This window comes from Salmo trutta, unplaced genomic scaffold (assembly GCF_901001165.1).
Source record: "Salmo trutta unplaced genomic scaffold, fSalTru1.1, whole genome shotgun sequence".
Classification (NCBI taxonomy): Eukaryota; Metazoa; Chordata; class Actinopteri; order Salmoniformes; family Salmonidae; genus Salmo; species Salmo trutta.
Genome location: NW_021823488.1, coordinates 87,626 through 106,978, shown reverse-complemented (window position 1 = coordinate 106,978; position 19,353 = coordinate 87,626). Strand labels below are relative to the sequence as shown.

The following is a 19,353-nucleotide window of genomic DNA, read 5'->3' as shown; positions in this document are numbered from 1 at the left end:
CCTGTTGTGCTGGTGGAGGCGCTGGAGGGACTCCCTGTCTCTCCCAGCGGTCCATCGTCTGAACGACGCGGTCCATAACGGCGCCGAGATGGTGGAGCATCGCCGTGTGCTCTCGGACGCGCTCCTCGACCCCTACATCAGGGGTACCTGCTCCTGCTGACTCCATAAGGCAGGGTGTGGTATTCTGTCAGAGTGTGCGCAACTGGTCGAAGGAAGTCAGGTGCAGGAGAGCAGAGATGAGTGAACAGGCACGCTTTATTAGGCAGAGGAAAACAGCCGGACGCAACAACACTCCGGCCCAAGGAAAAAGCGAGCGCACAAATACACAAAATAGTGCAAAATACAAAAACCACGGGTTAACATAATACCCGGCGCAAAACTAGCCTGTAGCGTCACACACAAAACGAACTAACAATACCACACACAGACACGAGGGGACCTCAGGATAATATACACGTAGAGTAATGAGGGGATGTAAACCAGGTGTGTGGAAAAACAAGACAAAACAAATGGGAAATGAAAGGTGGAGCGGCGATGGCTTGAAGACCGGTGACGTCGACCACCGAACGCCGCCCGAACAAGAGGAACCGACTTCGGCAGGAGTCGTGACACCATGGGAAATAAAGAAATATAGTTTAAGTGAATTGGAAAGAGTACGAATGAAAAACTAAAGAAAAGCTGTAAACGGCTGTCACCTGTGCTGACATGATTAAAAGTGAAGTAAACCTTACTTTTCGCGTTGTAGTTTATATGATAAGCTCATTGGAAGGGTAACAAATTTGGAGGCACCGCTGAGATTTATTTTCATATGAGCATGTTATCCTGTTTGGGCTAGGGGGCAGTATTGAGAATTTTGGAAAAAAATATGTGCCCATTTTTAACTGCCTCCTACACCAACTCAGAAGCTAGAATATGCATATTATTGTTCAGGTTTGGATAGAAAACACTCTGAATTTTCTAAAACAGTTTGAATGGTGTCTGTAAGTATAACAAAACTCATATTGCAGGCAAAAACCTGTGAAAAATAGCACTATTTAGTGTCATTGTTTTATAGATACCATAGTGAGAAAGGATTCAGTTTGCAACTCCTACTGCTTCCACTATATGTCAACGATCTTTATAAAGTTGTTTGAAGCATCTGTGATGAATACAGACCGAATTAGAATGCTTGTAAGTTGACACGTCATCACTTCATTTTTTGCGCCTGCGCATAAATCTGAGAAGAGTGTCTTTGTCATAATCGTTTATTCAGTGTGATGGAGAGTGGTAAAGCAACACTCACAGTGTGATGGAGAGAGGTAAAGCAACACTCACAGTGTGTAGAGAGTGGTAAAGCAACACTCACAGTGTGATGGAGAGAGGTAAAGCAACACTCACAGTGTGTAGAGAGTGGTAAAGCAACACTCACAGTGTGATGGAGAGTGGTAAAGCAACACTCACAGTGTGTAGAGAGTGGTAAAGCAACACTCACAGTGTGTAGAGAGTGGTAAAGGAACACTCACAGTTTGTAGAGAGTGGTAAAGCAACACTCACAGTGTGATGGAGAGAGGTAAAGCAACACTCACAGTGTGATGGAGAGAGGTAAAGCAACACTCACAGTGTGATGGAGAGTGGTAAAGCAACACTCACAGTGTGATGGAAAGTGGTAAAGCAACACTCACAGTGTGATGGAGAGAGGTAAAGCAACACTCACAGTGTGTAGAGAGTGGTAAAGCAACACTCACAGAGACACTTGATAGGTTGTGTGAAAATATTACTGATGTTTACTGATGTTTCACGTTAAAAATGGACCAAAATGCATATATCCCCAAATCGCAGACATGCATTTAGCCCCGCTTCCTCCTCTCCTCAGTGTCTCAAATGTAAAACTGATACAGGCACCCTAACACATTGTTTATGGTCATGTCCCAAAATACAAAGATATTGGTCTGGTGTTCTGCAAGAGATTGAAAAGATCCTAGGGGTCGATCTAGAATTGGACCCAGTTTCTCTACTGTTAGGTCTCCCTAGTAGGCATGTAACTTCTGTGGGTAAGAGGAGGCTTTACAACATCCTCACCTTCGCAGCGAGAAAAAACATACTTTTACAGTGGATTAGTGATAAGGTTCCCTCTATTAAAGATTGGCATAAGATACTATTTGAATGGGTCCCGCTGGAATATCTGACATGTACATTGCACTCTAAGACAGATCAGTTCTACAAAGTATGGGAACCTTACCTAAATTACCTAGAACCTGAAGTATCAGCTATTATGCTGCAAGTATTCTCTTAGAATGGTGATCTATGTATTCCAGAATTACACTGTACGGTCCGTGTGAGGAACTCAACTTCTTGGTTTAAACTGAGCATTTTATTTTATTTATTTATTATGTCTTTATTGTTATTTTTTCTGTTTATGTTTGTTTAAAATGTATGTATTGAGGGATGCAATGGGGGGGATGGGGTGAGAGAAGCGGGGAGAGGGAAACGGTGGGTGTGTGTGTACGTGCGTGCATACATACGGATATGTGTAAGCGAGTGCTGTTTTTTTTGCCTTGTCTTTGTTGTTGTATCTCTTAATATGGGTGAAAATTGTGAAACTCCAATAAAAAATACTGTTACAAAAATGGACCAAAAGATTAATGCTAAACAACGTTTGACATGTTTGAACAAACGTAAATAGATTATTTACTAGGTTTTTTTTAGCTTTTCGGCGTGACTTTACACTGCCCACCTCATTTTATGGGAGCCTACTGAACGCTAACTATTTGGACATAAATTATGAACTTTGTCAAAAGAAACCACATTTGTTCTGGACCTGGGATCCCTGGCAGCGCCTTCTGATGGAGATAATCAAAGGTAAGGGGATATTTAGAATGTTATTATCGATATTAGATGATGCTAATGCTAACTGTATAGCTTAGCTTAGCTTATAGCTTAGCTTGTTGTTGTTAGCATAGTACCCAGTTTATTGCAAAATTTGATTTACCAGTAAAGTTATTTTGAGATCTGGCCATTCGGTAGCAATTACGAGATGATAATATATTATTCTTTGAATGACAATATTATAATTTACCAATGTTTTCGAATAGTAATTCCGTGATTTGTAATGCTGGATTCACTGGGCGCATTCGAGCCGAAAAAAATTCTGAATTTCACCGCGACTGTAAATGCTGTTTTTGGATATAAATATGAACTTGATGGAACTAAAAATGCATGTATTGTATAACATAATGTCCTATGAGTGTCATCTGATGCAGATTGTCAAAGGTAAGTGCATAATTCTAGCTAGTTTTCTGTCTGTTGATGCCCTTCTTTGAATTGGCTAAACATTACACACACTATTGTCAATGTACTCTCCTAACATAACCTAACTTTATGCATTCTCCGTAAAGCCTCTGAAAATCGGACAGCGTGGTTAGATTTAGGAGATATATCTTTCAAATGGAGGAAAATAGTTGATTATTTGATTATTTGAAATGATTACTCTTGCAGTTTTGAATTCCCCGCCATGGTCACATGACAATGAATCCCAATACCGGGATAAGATCCTGCCTATCCTGCCTATCCTGTCCCAAGTGAAAAGATTCCTGATGCAGGGTTGGCCTCCTGTCATAGAGGATGATGGACTAAGACCTTATGCAAAGCGCAAAACTGAGCTGAGTGTGCAGGATGGCTGCATACTCTGGGGGTCCAGAGTGGTTGTTCCACCCCCTGGCCGTGCACAAGTCATGGATGAGGTCCATGAGGCTCACCCGGGTGCCTCCCGGATGAAAAGTTTAGCCAGATCTTACATCTGGTGGTCTAACATGGATCAGGAGGTAGAAGACAAAGTTAAATCATGTTCTGAGTGCCAGATCAACCAGAAGATGGCGCCGCCCGCGCCACTACATCTGTGGGAGTGGCCTGACCACCCATGGTCCAGGCTGCATATAGATTTTGCAGGCCCTTTCATGGGTCACATGTTCCTTGTCATGGTGGACGCACACTCCAAGTGGCTGGAGGCGCACATCATGAGCAACATCACAGCGACCACAACCATCGAAAAGCTTTGGCAGGTGTTTTCAACCCATGGTCTGCCGGACTCTCTGGTGTCCGACAACGCAACAACGTTTACCTGTGATTTGTTCCAAGAATTCATGCGGAGAAACGGGATCCGCCATGTCCGCAGCGCCCCGTTTCACCCGGCCTCAAACGGCTTAGCGGAGCGGGCTGTGCAGACACTGAAAGAGGGGCTCAAAAGGATGACTGGGGGAACCATCACTACTAAGCTCTCTCGGTTCTTGTTCCAGTACCGCATCACGCCACAAACAACAACAGGACAGGCTCCAGCGGTGATGTTAATGGGCAGAAGGCCAAAAGCTCACCTGGATCTACTGCGTCCGAACATCAGAGCACGAGTGGAACGGAAGCAGGAGAAACAAAAAGAGAGACATGACCACCACGCAAGGGAGAGACAGTTAAAACCCAATGACATTGTCTACATCCGCAACTTCACAAGCAGCCAACGCTGGTTGCCAGGTATCATTCTGAGTCAGAGTGGTCCCGTCTCCTTTGTGGTCAAACTGACTGATGGTCGAGTCATGCGCAGACACCAGGACCATCTCCGCCTGCGCTATGACAAAGACAAGACCATGTTTTCAGACGGAACAGCTGTGGGTGGTAGTGTACAAGTTGAAATCCCACAGGAAACAGCATCTGAGGAACAGGGGCATTCAGTGGTTCCAGCAGAGGGTGATGGACATTCTCTCACAAACACCCAACCCGCTCCTGTGCCCTCAGACCCAGCTCCACTGGGACACGCCTTACCTGTGTCTCGTAGCACACCAGGAGTACTGCGCAGATCACAGCGTAGTCACAAGCCTCCTGAAAGACTAACTCTGTAGTTGAGACTGAGAGACTCGTGGTGTTAGTGTTTGTTTGGAGCAGCAGACCTAGTTGAAAAGAAATAAGGACTGTCATTTTATTGTTGTTGTTTTGGTTACATTTACGGTAACATCAGCAGAAGTTCTACAGTGTGGTGTAGTAAAGAGAAGAAAACACTAATGTGGTTTACTTGTTAACCTTATGTTTTCCTTACAGGGGGGGATTTAAATTGAGGGGGGAGAAGTGTTATAGTGTGGACACTATATAAATAATTACATGGTTATTATTGGCATTAACCTTGACCTTTCCCCTTTGATGATGTCATCACCAAGAGTGAGTTCTGTGCAATGTGATTCTACTACCGGCTGAGTGGGCTATATAGTTCTGTTATATTTGTACCGTTTGTACCTGGCAATACACCTTTAGGTTTGGGTTGAAAGTAAAGGAAAGTAATATCGAAATGCGTGTGGGCATTCCTTGTCAAGTTACTACAGAGCACCAGCCCATATTCCTGGAACGGACAACGAGTGAGAGACATTGGGAGAGCAGCTAGCTAGCTAACGTTAGCAGGCTAACCACCTAACGGAGTGTAGCTATCTTGCCATTGCCTGCATTGTCGTTGTTGCCACATGAGCAGGACAATATGAGTCGAGAGAGGGAAATGTTGTTGGATGAAATCGAACAGAGTTTATGGACTTTAACTGAGGACAATTTACGGCACTTGTGTGTACGTTGTGGAATAGGAGGTGTAGATGACTGAAGTAAAAGGAAAGAGCCATCGCGCTTTGCGATGCAAATTGATGGAAGATTACTGTGAGAAGGAGGATTTAATGGAATCAGAGGATGAGGGAATGTCTTGGCTGCTTCAACTGAAAGGCGAAATCAAAGGAATGTCGGACTCTGAGGATACTGTGAAAGTCTGCCTACAAGTCCCAGCCAGTCGGCGACAGCGAACCCAGCGGAGAGACGGGAGCTGCGGCAGAACGAAAAGAAGAGGGAGGGGCTCCTCAGCCCAGCAGAGAAGTGGTCTCAGCTTCAGAAAGGCACCCACCACAGAGAGAGAATGGAGTGAGTATGTCCAGTTAGAAAGACTTTAAAATTCATGGACAGATCGGAGATCAAAAAGATAAGCTCAGCTTCAGCAGCCTAGAACATCATATTGAAAATGGACGGAGAAAAGGATACCATGAATTAGAAATCATAGAAGCAGTAATCAGAGCTGTGAGCCCAGGGCTTAAGATGAGGAGTTATCTGGGGGACACATATCTTGAGGACACATTATGCAGAGAGGGATGCTACTGAACTGTATCACAAGTTGACTAAAGCAACACGGCCTTGGACTTCCTAGTCTGAGTCTTTAACCTGAGACAGAAAGTGTTATCAGCCTCAGCTCGTGCCCAAGCAGGACTGAAATATGGCACAGTTAGTCAAGAGTCAATGCCTGCAGGCCATTGTTACAGGATTAACAAATGATAATGTCAGGGCAGAGATGAGAGTGCATCTCCAGAATATTAACACTAGTGATGAACTGTTGCTTGAGAAAATGCAAATTGCCCAGGGCAATGAAAGCAAACGCATGCAAAAGGCCAGGATTTCCCGTAAGTTCACACTCACACGAGTGAACGAAGTATAGAGTGAGGATAACCGGGATAGAGGAAAGGAATGTGAAGAGGCAGAGCCCTCACAGACCACAGTCCGAAAACAAAATAAATATACTGCTCAAAAAAATAAAGGGAACACTAACACAACACAATGTAACTCCAAGTCAATCACACTTCTGTGAAATCAAACTGTCCACTTAGGAAACAACACTGATTGAAAATAAATTTCACATGCTGTTGTGCAAATGGAATAGACAACAGGTGGACATTATAGGCAATAAGCAAGACACCCCCAATAAAGGAGTGGTTCTGCAGGTGGAGACTATTCATTGCTATTCATTGTAAATGTTTGGAGGTCTATGTATCCATTATTGTAATATTGCTATTCATTGTAAATGTTTGGAGGTCTATGTATCCGTTATTGTAATATTGCTATTCATTGTAAATGTTTGGAGGTCTATGTATCCGTTATTGTAATATTGCTATTCATTGTAAATGTTTGTAGGTCTATGTATCCGTTATTGTAATATTGCTATTCATTGTAAATGTTTGGAGGTCTATGTAGCCGTTATTGTAATATTGCTATTCATTGTAAATGTTTGTAGGTCTATGTATCCATTATTGTAATATTGCTATTCATTGTAAATGTTTGTAGGTCTATGTATCCATTATTGTAATATTGCTATTCATTGTAAATGTTTGTAGGTCTATGTATCCATTATTGTAATATTGCTATTCATTGTAAATGTTTGGAGGTCTATGTATCCATTATTGTAATATTGCTATTTATTGTAAATGTTTGTATGTCTATGTATTCATTATTGTAATATATAATCTTCAGCATTAAAAATGTATTAAAACATGATCTTTTAATTAAATCTCTCCTTTGTGTCCTCATGTTCACATTAATTTGATGTGTTCTATCATCATTTACAATGCTTATTGCTTCTGCATTGCTTTACGTTACAGACAAGTATACTGCTCAAAAAAATAAAAGAAACACTAAAATAACACATCCTAGATCTGAATGAATGATATAATCTTATTAAATACTTTTTTCTTTACATAGTTGAATGTACTGACAACAAAACTACACAAAAATAATCAATGGAAATCCAATTTATCAACCCATGGAGGTCTGGATTTGGAGTCACACTCAAAATTAAAGTGGAAAACCACACTACAGGCTGATCCAACTTTGATGTAATGTCCTTAAAACAAGTCAAAATGAGGCTCAGTAGTGTGTGTGGCCTCCACGTGCCTGTATGACCTCCCCACAACGCCTGGGCATGCTCCTGATGAGGTGGCGGATGGTCTCCTGAGGGATCTCCTCCCAGACCTGGACTAAAGCATCCGCCAACTCCTGGACAGTCTGTGGTGCAACGTGGCGTTGGTGGATGGAGTGAGACATGATGTCCCAGATGTGCTCAATTGGATTCAGGTCTGGGGAACGGGCGGGCCAGTTCATAGCATCAATGCCTTCCTCTTGCAGGAACTGCTGACACACTCCAGCCACATGAGGTCTAGCATTGTCTTCCATTAGGAGGAACCCAGGGCCAACCGCACAAGCATATGGTCTCACAAGGGGTCTGAGGATCTCATCTCGGTACCTAATAGCAGTCAGGCTACCTCTGGCGAGCACATGGAGGGCTGTGCGGCCCCCCAAAGAAATGCCACCCCACACCATGACTGACCCACCGCCAAACTGGTCATGCTGGAGGATGTTGCAGGCAGCAGAACGTTCTCCACGGCGTCTCCAGACTCTGTCACGTCTGTCACATGTGCTCAGTGTGAACCTGCTTTCATCTGTGAAGAGCACAGGGCGCCAGTGGCGAATTTGCCAATCTTGGTGTTCTCTGGCAAATGCCAAACGTCCTGCACGGTGTTGGGCTGTAAGCACAACCCCCACCTGTGGACGTCGGGCCCTCGAACCACCCTCATGGAGTCTGTTTCTGATCGTTTGAGCAGACACATGCACATTTGGGGCCTGCTGGAGGTCATTTTGCAGGGCTCTGGCAGTGCTCCTCTATGCACAAAGGCGGAGGTAGCGGTCCTGCTGCTGGGTTGTTGCCCTCCTACGGCCTCCTCCACGTCTCCTGATGTACTGGCCTGTCTCCTGGTAGCGCCTCCATGCTCTGGACACTACGCTGATAGACACAGCAAACCTTCTTGCCACAGCTCGCATTGATGTGCCATCCTGGATGAGCTGCACTACCTGAGCCACTTGTGTGGGTTGTAGACTCCGTCTCATGCTACCACTAGAGTGAAAGCACCGCCAGCATTCAAAAGTGACCAAAACATCAGCCAGGAAGCATAGGAACTGAGAAGCGGTCTGTGGTCTCCACCTGCAGAACCACTCCTTTATTGGGGGTGTCTTGCTTATTGCCTATAATGTCCACCTGTTGTCTATTCCATTTGCACAACAGCATGTGAAATTTATTTTCAATCAGTGTTGTTTCCTAAGTGGACAGTTTGATTTCACAGAAGTGTGATTGACTTGGAGTTACATTGTGTTGTGTTAGTGTTCCCTTTATTTTTTTGAGCAGTATATTTATTTTGTTTTCGGACTGTGGTCTGTGAGGGCTCTGCCTCTTCACATTCCTTTCCTCTATCCCGGTTATCCTCACTCTATACTTCGTTCACTCGTGTGAGTGTGAACTTACGAGAAATCCTGGCCTTTTGCATGCGTTCGCTTTCATTGCCCTGGGCAATTTGCATTTTCTCAAGCAACAGTTCATCACTAGTGTTAATATTCTGGAGATGCACTCTCATCTCTGCCCTGACATTATCATTTGTTAATCCTGTAACAATGGCCTGCAGGCATTGACTCTTGACTAACTGTGCCATATTTCAGTCCTGCTTGGGCACGAGCTGAGGCTGATAACACTTTCTGTCTCAGGTTAAAGACTCGGACTAGGAAGTCCAAGGCCGTGTTGCTTTAGTCAACTTGTGATACAGTTCAGTAGCATCCCTCTCTGCATAATGTGTCCTCAAGATATGTGTCCCCCAGATAACTCCTCATCTTAAGCCCTGGGCTCACAGCTCTGATTACTGCTTCTATGATTTCTAATTCATGGTATCCTTTTCTCCGTCCATTTTCAATATGATGTTCTAGGCTGCTGAAGCTGAGCTTATCTTTTTGATTTTGATCTCCGATCTGTCCATGAATTTTAAAGTCTTTCTAACTGGACATACTCACTCCATTCTCTCTCTGTGGTGGGTGCCTTTCTGGAGCTGAGACCACTTCTCTGCTGGGCTGAGGAGCCCCTCCCTCTTCTTTTCGTTCTGCCGCAGCTCCCGTCTCTCCGCTGGGTTCGCTGTCGCCGACTGGCTGGGACTTGTAGGCAGACTTTCACAGTATCCTCAGAGTCCGACATTCCTTTGATTTCGCCTTTCAGTTGAAGCAGCCAAGACATTCCCTCATCCTCTGATTCCATTAAATCCTCCTTCTCACAGTAATCTTCCATCAATTTGAATCGCAAAGCGCGATGGCTCTTTCCTTTTACTTCAGTCATCTACAACTCCTATTCCACAACGTACACACAAGTGCCGTAAATTGTCCTCAGTTAAAGTCCATAAACTCTGTTCGATTTCATCCAACAACATTTCCCTCTCTCGACTCATATTGTCCTGCTCATGTGGCAACAACGACAATGCAGGCAATGGCAAGATAGCTACACTCCGTTAGGTGGTTAGCCTGCTAACGTTAGCTAGCTAGCTGCTCTCCCAATGTCTCTCACTCCAAACATTTACAATGAATAGCAATATTACAATAATGGATACATAGACCTACAAACATTTACAATGAATAGCAATATTACAATAATGGATACATAGACCTCCAAACATTTACAATGAATAGCAATATTACAATAATGGATACATAGACCTCCAAACATTTACAATGAATAGCAATATTACAATAATGGATACATAGACCTACAAACATTTACAATGAATAGCAATATTACAATAATGGATACATAGACCTACAAACATTTACAATGAATAGCAATATTACAATAATGGATACATAGACCTACAAACATTTACAATGAATAGCAATATTACAATAATGGATACATAGACCTACAAACATTTACAATGAATAGCAATATTACAATAATGGATACATAGACCTACAAACATTTACAATGAATAGCAATATTACAATAACGGCTACATAGACCTACAAACATTTACAATGAATAGCAATATTACAATAATGGATACATAGACCTACAAACATTTACAATGAATAGCAATATTACAATAATGGATACATAGACCTACAAACATTTACAATGAATAGCAATATTACAATAATGGATACATAGACCTACAAACATTTACAATGAATAGCAATATTACAATAATGGATACATGGATCTACAAACATTTACAATGAATAGCAATATTACGATAATGGATACATGGACCTACAAACATTTACAATGAATAGCAATATTACAGTAATGGATACATAGACCTCCAAACATTTACAATGAATAGCAATATTACAATAATGGATACATAGACCTCCAAACATTTACAATGAATAGCAATATTACAATAATGGATACATAGACCTCCAAACATTTACAATGAATAGCAATATTACAATAATGGATACATAGACCTACAAACATTTACAATGAATAGCAATATTACAATAATGGCTACATAGACCTACAAACATTTACAATGAATAGCAATATTACAATAATGGATACATAGACCTCCAAACATTTACAATGAATAGCAATATTACAATAATGGATACATAGACCTCCAAACATTTACAATGAATAGCAATATTACAATAATGGATACATAGACCTACACACATTTACAATGAATAGCAATATTACAATAATGGATACATAGACCTCCAAACATTTACAATGAATAGCAATATTACAATAATGGATACATAGACCTCCAAACATTTACAATGAATAGCAATATTACAATAACGGCTACATAGACCTCCAAACATTTACAATGAATAGCAATATTACAATAACGGCTACATAGACCTCCAAACATTTACAATGAATAGCAATATTACAATAATGGATACATAGACCTCCAAACATTTACAATGAATAGCAATATTACAATAATGGATACATAGACCTCCAAACATTTACAATGAATAGCAATATTACAATAATGGATACATTATTACCAAACAAATCAAATTTAAATTTGTCACATGTGCCAAATACAACAGGTGACCTTACTGTCAAATGCTGAATACAAGCTCTTAAACCAACAATACAGTTAACCTGTTGAGGCCACGGGTTAGCAATGAACCCTGAGACGGGATTGCTAGCAAGGCTGGAAATTCAAAACATCAAAAATCTAATAATTTCAATTTCTCAAACAATCAACTATTTTACACCATTTAAAAGATAAACATCTCCTTAATCTAACCACATTGTTCGATTTTCAAAGAGGCTTTACGGCAAAAGCATAAAGTTAGATTATGTTAGGACAGTACATAGCCACAAAAGTACAAACATCCATTTTCAATTCAAGGTCAGGCGTCACCAAAAGCAGAAACCAGCTAAAATTATGCACCAACCTTTGACAATCTCCATCAGATGACACTCCTAGGACATTATGTTATACAATACATGCATTTTTTGTTCCATCAAGTTCATATTTATATCCAAAAACCGCATTTTACAGTAGCGGTGAAATTCTGATTTTTTTCTTCTCTGAAATGCTTCCGGTGAACAACGTTACAATTTTCAAAATTACTATTCGAAAACATTGGTAAATTATAATATTGTCATTCAAATAATTATAGTTTAACATTTCGTAAATGATACTGTCTTGCCAGATTTCAAAATAACTTTACTGGGAAATCACAAGTTGCAATAAACCAGGTGCTGTGCTAAGAACAATAAGCTAGCCTAATTAGCTTAGCATCATCTTGTAACCATGTAATATCAATAATACTATTCTTGAGGGTTGAAGACAGCGAAAAAGTATCATTAAGTAAATGGGACTTTTCAATTCTTGAATACAAATCTTTAATGAACATGAATTTAAATACAATTGACTTGAGGATCAGAGCATGCAGGCTGACTGGCTAGCCCTGAAGGCCCTCTGCCTCTACCTCTGTGTGGTTCATAGGCACTCACATAGGCACTCACACAAAACAATATCCCACATCGCAGGTGGGACAAAAAGGACACACTAAGTATGATCCCCAATAAGAGGTAACGATTATCAGCTGCCTCCAATTGGGAACCATATACACACACCAACATAGAAATATAATACCTAGAAACCCCCCTAGTCACGCCCTGACCTAAAACACCATAGAGAACCCCGAGGGCTCTCTATGGTCAGGGCGTGACACAAGCTGAATATTGAATATAACTGTGATTTCTGTGGAATGGAAAAGGAGACCATTTTTGCATTTGTTTTTTACCTGTATTTATAGCAGAATGTTTTGGATTGACATACAGAATTTTGTTACAAAATAAATTGGGCCGGTTGTACTATTTAATGGTTTTGATATAATGATTTATTTCAGAAATTCTGACGGATAAAGATGTAGCATATTTAATTCAACTGCTAATAATACTAGGTACATTTCATATTCACAAATGCCAATGGCCTAATTCAAAACCTAACTTTTTTCACTTTATAAATGAGTTTAAACAATATGGCATCACTAACTATAATGAAAAACAAAAAGGCAATTAAAACTTGTAGTCTTAATGAATGATTTGTTTGTTTAGGATTCCTGGCAATGTAAATAGTTTGTTAGTACGCTTGTTTGCATGTGACTATTCTTCTTTTGTTTGATGATATTTGTTAATAAAGAAAAGTAAAAAAGAGTGCCCTGTAAAAGTTGAAGTCATATTGAACAACTACCAGAGAGAACCTTCTCTACATAGGAATTGCATACCATATTTTTTCCCATACATCAAAATAATACTTTATTGTCAATCAGCAATTACTTACTTAGATAAGGCCTCAACAAGGGCCCAGTTAATGGTTGAAAATAACTTATGTCAGTGCCAATGAGTTACACTGAGTGTTAAAATATTAAGATCACCTGCTCTTTCCATGACATATGCTGACCAGGTGAATCCAGGTTAACGCTATAATCCCTTATGGATGTCACTAGTTAAATCCACTTAAATAAGTATAGATAAAGAGGAGGAGAAAGGTTTAAAAAAATATTGTAAGGCTTGAGACAATTGAGACATGGATTGTGTATGTGTGCCATTTAAAGGGTGAATGGGCAAGACAAAATATTTACATGCCTTTCAACGGGGCATGGTTGTATGTGCCAGGGGTACCAGTTTGTGTCAAGAACTGCAATGCTGCTGGGTTTTTTACGCTCAACAGTTTCCCGTGTGTATGAAGAATGGTTCACCACTCAAAAGACAATTTGACACAACTGTGGGAAGCATTGGAGTCAACATGGGCCAGCATCCCTGTGAATGTGTTGTACACTCAGTACATTAATAGTATTGGTACCGTGTTCTTGCCGTAACCTGTAAAGCTGGAGCAGCCTGCGAGGCAGGGGGAGGTGTAGGTGATGCCATTGTCTGAACACACAGGGTCCCACTCCCCAGCCAAGCAGGAGCAGTCTCTGTTACACTCTAACAACAGGCTGCCATCGTACACAAGGGGACCTGGGGGACAGAGAAAATGGCTGGTAATAATGATGTTTAAATAATTGTGTCTGAACTATCATTGACATAGGCATAGGCATACTGTATATACTGTAATGACCAGGCTAGATCATAAAGGGAATACTAGTTGGTGTCTGTATATGGTAGAGATACTGTATATACTGTAATGACCTGGCTAGATCATAAAGGGGATACTAGTTGGTGTCTGTATATGGTAGAGATACTGTATATACTGTAATGACCTGGCTAGATCATAAAGGGGATACTAGTTGGTGTCTGTATATGGTAGAGATACTGTATATACTGTAATGACCTGGCTAGATCATAAAGGGGATACTAGTTGGTGTCTGTATATGTTAGAGATACTGTATATACTGTAATGACCTGGTTAGATCATAAAGGGGATACTAGTTGGTGTCTGTATATGGTAGAGATACTGTATATACTTTAATGACCTGGCTAGATTATAAAGGGGATACTAGTTGGTGTCTGTATATGTTAGAGATACTGTATATACTGTAATGACCTGGCTAGATCATAAAGGGGATACTAGTTGGTGTCTGTATATGTTAGAGATACTGTATATACTGTAATGACCTGGCTAGATCATAAAGGGGATACTAGTTGGTGTCTGTATATGGTAGAGATACTGTATATACTGTAATGACCTGGCTAGATCATAAAGGGGATACTAGTTGGTGTCTGTATATGGTAGATTATACTGTATATTCTGTAATGACCTGGCTAGATCATAAAGGGGATACTAGTTGGTGTCTGTATATGGTAGAGATACTGTATATACTGTATTGACCTGGCTAGATCATAAAGGGGATACTAGTTGGTGTCTGTATATGGTAGAGATACTGTATATACTGTAATGACCTGGCTAGATCATAAAGGGGATACTAGTTGGTGTCTGTGTATGGTAGAGATACTGTATATGCTGTAATGACCTGGCTAGATCATAAAGGGGATACTAGTTGGTGTCTGTATATGGTAGAGATACTGTATATACTGTAATGACCTGGCTAGATCATAAAGGGGATTCTAGTTGGTGTCTGTATATGGTAGAGATACTGTATATACTGTAAAAACCTGGCTAGATCATAAAGGGGATACTAGTTGGTGTCTGTATATGGTAGAGTTACTGTATATACTGTAATGACCTGGCTAGATCATAAAGGGGATACTAGTTGGTGTCTGTATATGGTAGAGATACTGTATATACTGTAATGACCTGGCTAGATCATAAAGGGGATACTAGTTGGTGTCTGTGTATGGTAGAGATACTGTATATGCTGTAACGACCTGGCTAGATCATAAAAGGGATACTAGTTGGTGTCTGTATATGTTAGAGATACTGTATATACTGTAATGACCTGGCTAGATCATAAAGGGATACTAGTTGGTGTCTGTATATGGTAGAGATACTGTATATGCTGTAATGACCTGGCTAGATCATAAAGGGGATACTAGTTGGTGTCTGTATATGGTAGAGATACTGTATATACTGTAATGACCTGGCTAGATCATAAAGGGGATACTAGTTGGTGTCTGTATATGTTAGAGATACTGTATATACTGTAATGACCTGGCTAGATCATAAAGGGGATACTAGTTGGTGTCTGTATATGGTAGAGATACTGTATATACTGTAATGACCTGGCTAGATCATAAAGGGGATACTAGTTGGTGTCTGTATATGGTAGATTATACTGTATATTCTGTAATGACCTGGCTAGATCATAAAGGGGATACTAGTTGGTGTCTGTATATGGTAGAGATACTGTATATACTGTATTGACCTGGCTAGATCATAAAGGGGATACTAGTTGGTGTCTGTATATGGTAGAGATACTGTATATACTGTAATGACCTGGCTAGATCATAAAGGGGATACTAGTTGGTGTCTGTGTATGGTAGAGATACTGTATATGCTGTAATGACCTGGCTAGATCATAAAGGGGATACTAGTTGGTGTCTGTATATGGTAGAGATACTGTATATACTGTAATGACCTGGCTAGATCATAAAGGGGATTCTAGTTGGTGTCTGTATATGGTAGAGATACTGTATATACTGTAAAAACCTGGCTAGATCATAAAGGGGATACTAGTTGGTGTCTGTGTATGGTAGAGATACTGTATATACTGTAATGACCTGGCTAGATCATAAAGGGGATACTAGTTGGTGTCTGTATATGGTAGAGATACTGTATATACTGTAATGACCTGGCTAGATCATAAAGGGGATACTAGTTGGTGTCTGTGTATGGTAGATATACTGTATATGCTGTAACGACCTGGCTAGATCATAAAAGGGATACTAGTTGGTGTCTGTATATGTTAGAGATACTGTATATACTGTAATGACCTGGCTAGATCATAAAGGGATACTAGTTGGTGTCTGTATATGGTAGAGATACTGTATATGCTGTAATGACCTGGCTAGATCATAAAGGGGATACTAGTTGGTGTCTGTATATGGTAGAGATACTGTATATACTGTAATGACCAGGCTAGATCATAAAGGGAATACTAGTTGGTGTCTGTATATGTTAGAGATACTGTATATACTGTAATGACCTGGCTAGATCATAAAGGGGATACTAGTTGGTGTCTGTATATGGTAGAGATACTGTATATACTGTAATGACCTGGCTAGATCATAAAGGGGATACTAGTTGGTGTCTGTATATGGTAGATTATACTGTATATTCTGTAATGACCTGGCTAGATCATAAAGGGGATACTAGTTGGTGTCTGTATATGGTAGATTATACTGTATATACTGTAATGACCTGGCTAGATCATAAAGGGGATACTAGTTGGTGTCTGTATATGGTAGAGGTACTGTATATACTGTATTGACCTGGCTAGATCATAAAGGGGATACTAGTTGGTGTCTGTATATGGTAGAGATACTGTATATACTGTAATGACCTGGCTAGATCATAAAGGGGATACTAGTTGGTGTCTGTATATGGTAGAGATACTGTATATACTGTAATGACCTGGCTAGATCATAAAGGGGATACTAGTTGGTGTCTGTATATGGTAGAGATACTGTATATACTGTAATGACCTGGCTAGATCATAAAGGGGATACTAGTTGGTGTCTGTATATGGTAGAGATACTGTATATACTGTAATGACCTGGCTAGATCATAAAGGGGATACTAGTTGGTGTCTGTATATGGTAGAGATACTGTATATACTGTAATGACCTGGCTAGATCATAAAGGGGATACTAGTTGGTGTCTGTATATGGTAGAGATACTGTATATACTGTAATGACCTGGCTAGATCATAAAGGGGATACTAGTTGGTGTCTGTATATGTTAGAGATACTGTATATACTGTAATGACCTGGCTAGATCATAAAGGGGATACTAGTTGGTGTCTGTATATGGTAGAGATACTGTATATACTGTAATGACCTGGCTAGATCATAAAGGGGATACTAGTTGGTGTCTGTATATGGTAGAGATACTGTATATACTGTAATGACCTGGCTAGATCATAAAGGGGATACTAGTTGGTGTCTGTATATGGTAGAGATACTGTATATACTGTAATGACCTGGCTAGATCATAAAGGGGATACTAGTTGGTGTCTGTATATGGTAGAGATACTGTATATACTGTAATGACCTGGCTAGATCATAAAGGGGATACTAGTTGGTGTCTGTATATGGTAGAGATACTGTATATACTGTAATGACCTGGCTAGATCATAAAGGGGATACTAGTTGGTGTCTGTATATGGTAGAGATACTGTATATACTGTAATGACCTGGCTAGATCATAAAGGGGATACTAGTTGGTGTCTGTATATGGTAGAGATACTGTATATACTGTAATGACCTGGCTAGATCATAAAGGGGATACTAGTTGGTGTCTGTATATGGTAGAGATACTGTATATACTGTAATGACCTGGCTAGATCATAAAGGGGATACTAGTTGGTGTCTGTATATGGTAGAGATACTGTATATACTGTAATGACCTGGCTAGATCATAAAGGGGATACTAGTTGGTGTCTGTATATGGTAGAGATACTGTATATACTGTAATGACCTGGCTAGATCATAAAGGGGATACTAGTTGGTGTCTGTATATGGTAGAGATACTGTATATACTGTAATGACCTGGCTAGATCATAAAGGGGATACTAGTTGGTGTCTGTATATGGTAGAGATACTGTATATACTGTAATGACCTGGCTAGATCATAAAGGGGATACTAGTTGGTGTCTGTATATGGTAGAGATACTGTATATACTGTAATGACCTGGCTAGATCATAAAGGGGATACTAGTTGGTGTCTGTATATGGTAGAGATACTGTATATACTGTAATGACCTGGCTAGATCATAAAGGGGATACTAGTTGGTGTCTGTATATGGTAGAGATACTGTATATACTGTAATGACCTGGCTAGATCATAAAGGGGATACTAGTTGGTGTCTGTATATGGTAGAGATACTGTATATACTGTAATGACCTGGCTAGATCATAAAGGGGATACTAGTTGGTGTCTGTATATGGTAGAGATACTGTATATACTGTAATGACCTGGCTAGATCATAAAGGGGATACTAGTTGGTGTCTGTATATGGTAGAGATACTGTATATACTGTAATGACCTGGCTAGATCATAAAGGGGATTCTAGTTGGTGTCTGTATATGGTAGAGATACTGTATATACTGTAATGACCTGGCTAGATCATAAAGGGGATACTAGTTGGGTGTCTGTATATGGTAGATTATACTGTATATACTGTAATGACCTGGCTAGATCATAAAGGGGATACTAGTTGGTGTCTGTATATGGTAGAGATACTGTATATACTGTAATGACCTGGCTAGATCATAAAGGGGATACTAGTTGGTGTCTGTATATGGTAGAGATACTGTATATACTGTAATGACCTGGCTAGATCATAAAGGGGATACTAGTTGGTGTCTGTATATGGTAGAGATACTGTATATACTGTAATGACCTGGCTAGATCATAAAGGGGATACTAGTTGGTGTCTGTATATGGTAGAGATACTGTATATACTGTAATGACCTGGCTAGATCATAAAGGGGATACTAGTTGGTGTCTGTATATGGTAGAGATACTGTATATACTGTAATGACCTGGCTAGATCATAAAGGGGATACTAGTTGGTGTCTGTATATGGTAGAGATACTGTATATACTGTAATGACCTGGCTAGATCATAAAGGGGATAC

General features: G+C 40.2%; 1 protein-coding gene across 1 annotated transcript; it reads left to right on the top strand.

The window, feature by feature from the left end:
• Positions 1 to 3,511: 3,511 nt before the first annotated feature.
• LOC115191140 (uncharacterized protein K02A2.6-like) lies at positions 3,512 to 5,917 on the top strand. The gene is made up of 2 exons (XM_029749106.1): positions 3,512 to 4,390; positions 5,776 to 5,917. Exons 1-2 carry the CDS (start codon positions 3,573 to 3,575, stop codon positions 5,915 to 5,917), a joined length of 960 nt encoding a protein of 319 aa, XP_029604966.1. The 5' UTR covers positions 3,512 to 3,572.
• The last annotated feature ends 13,436 nt before the right edge of the window (positions 5,918 to 19,353 follow it).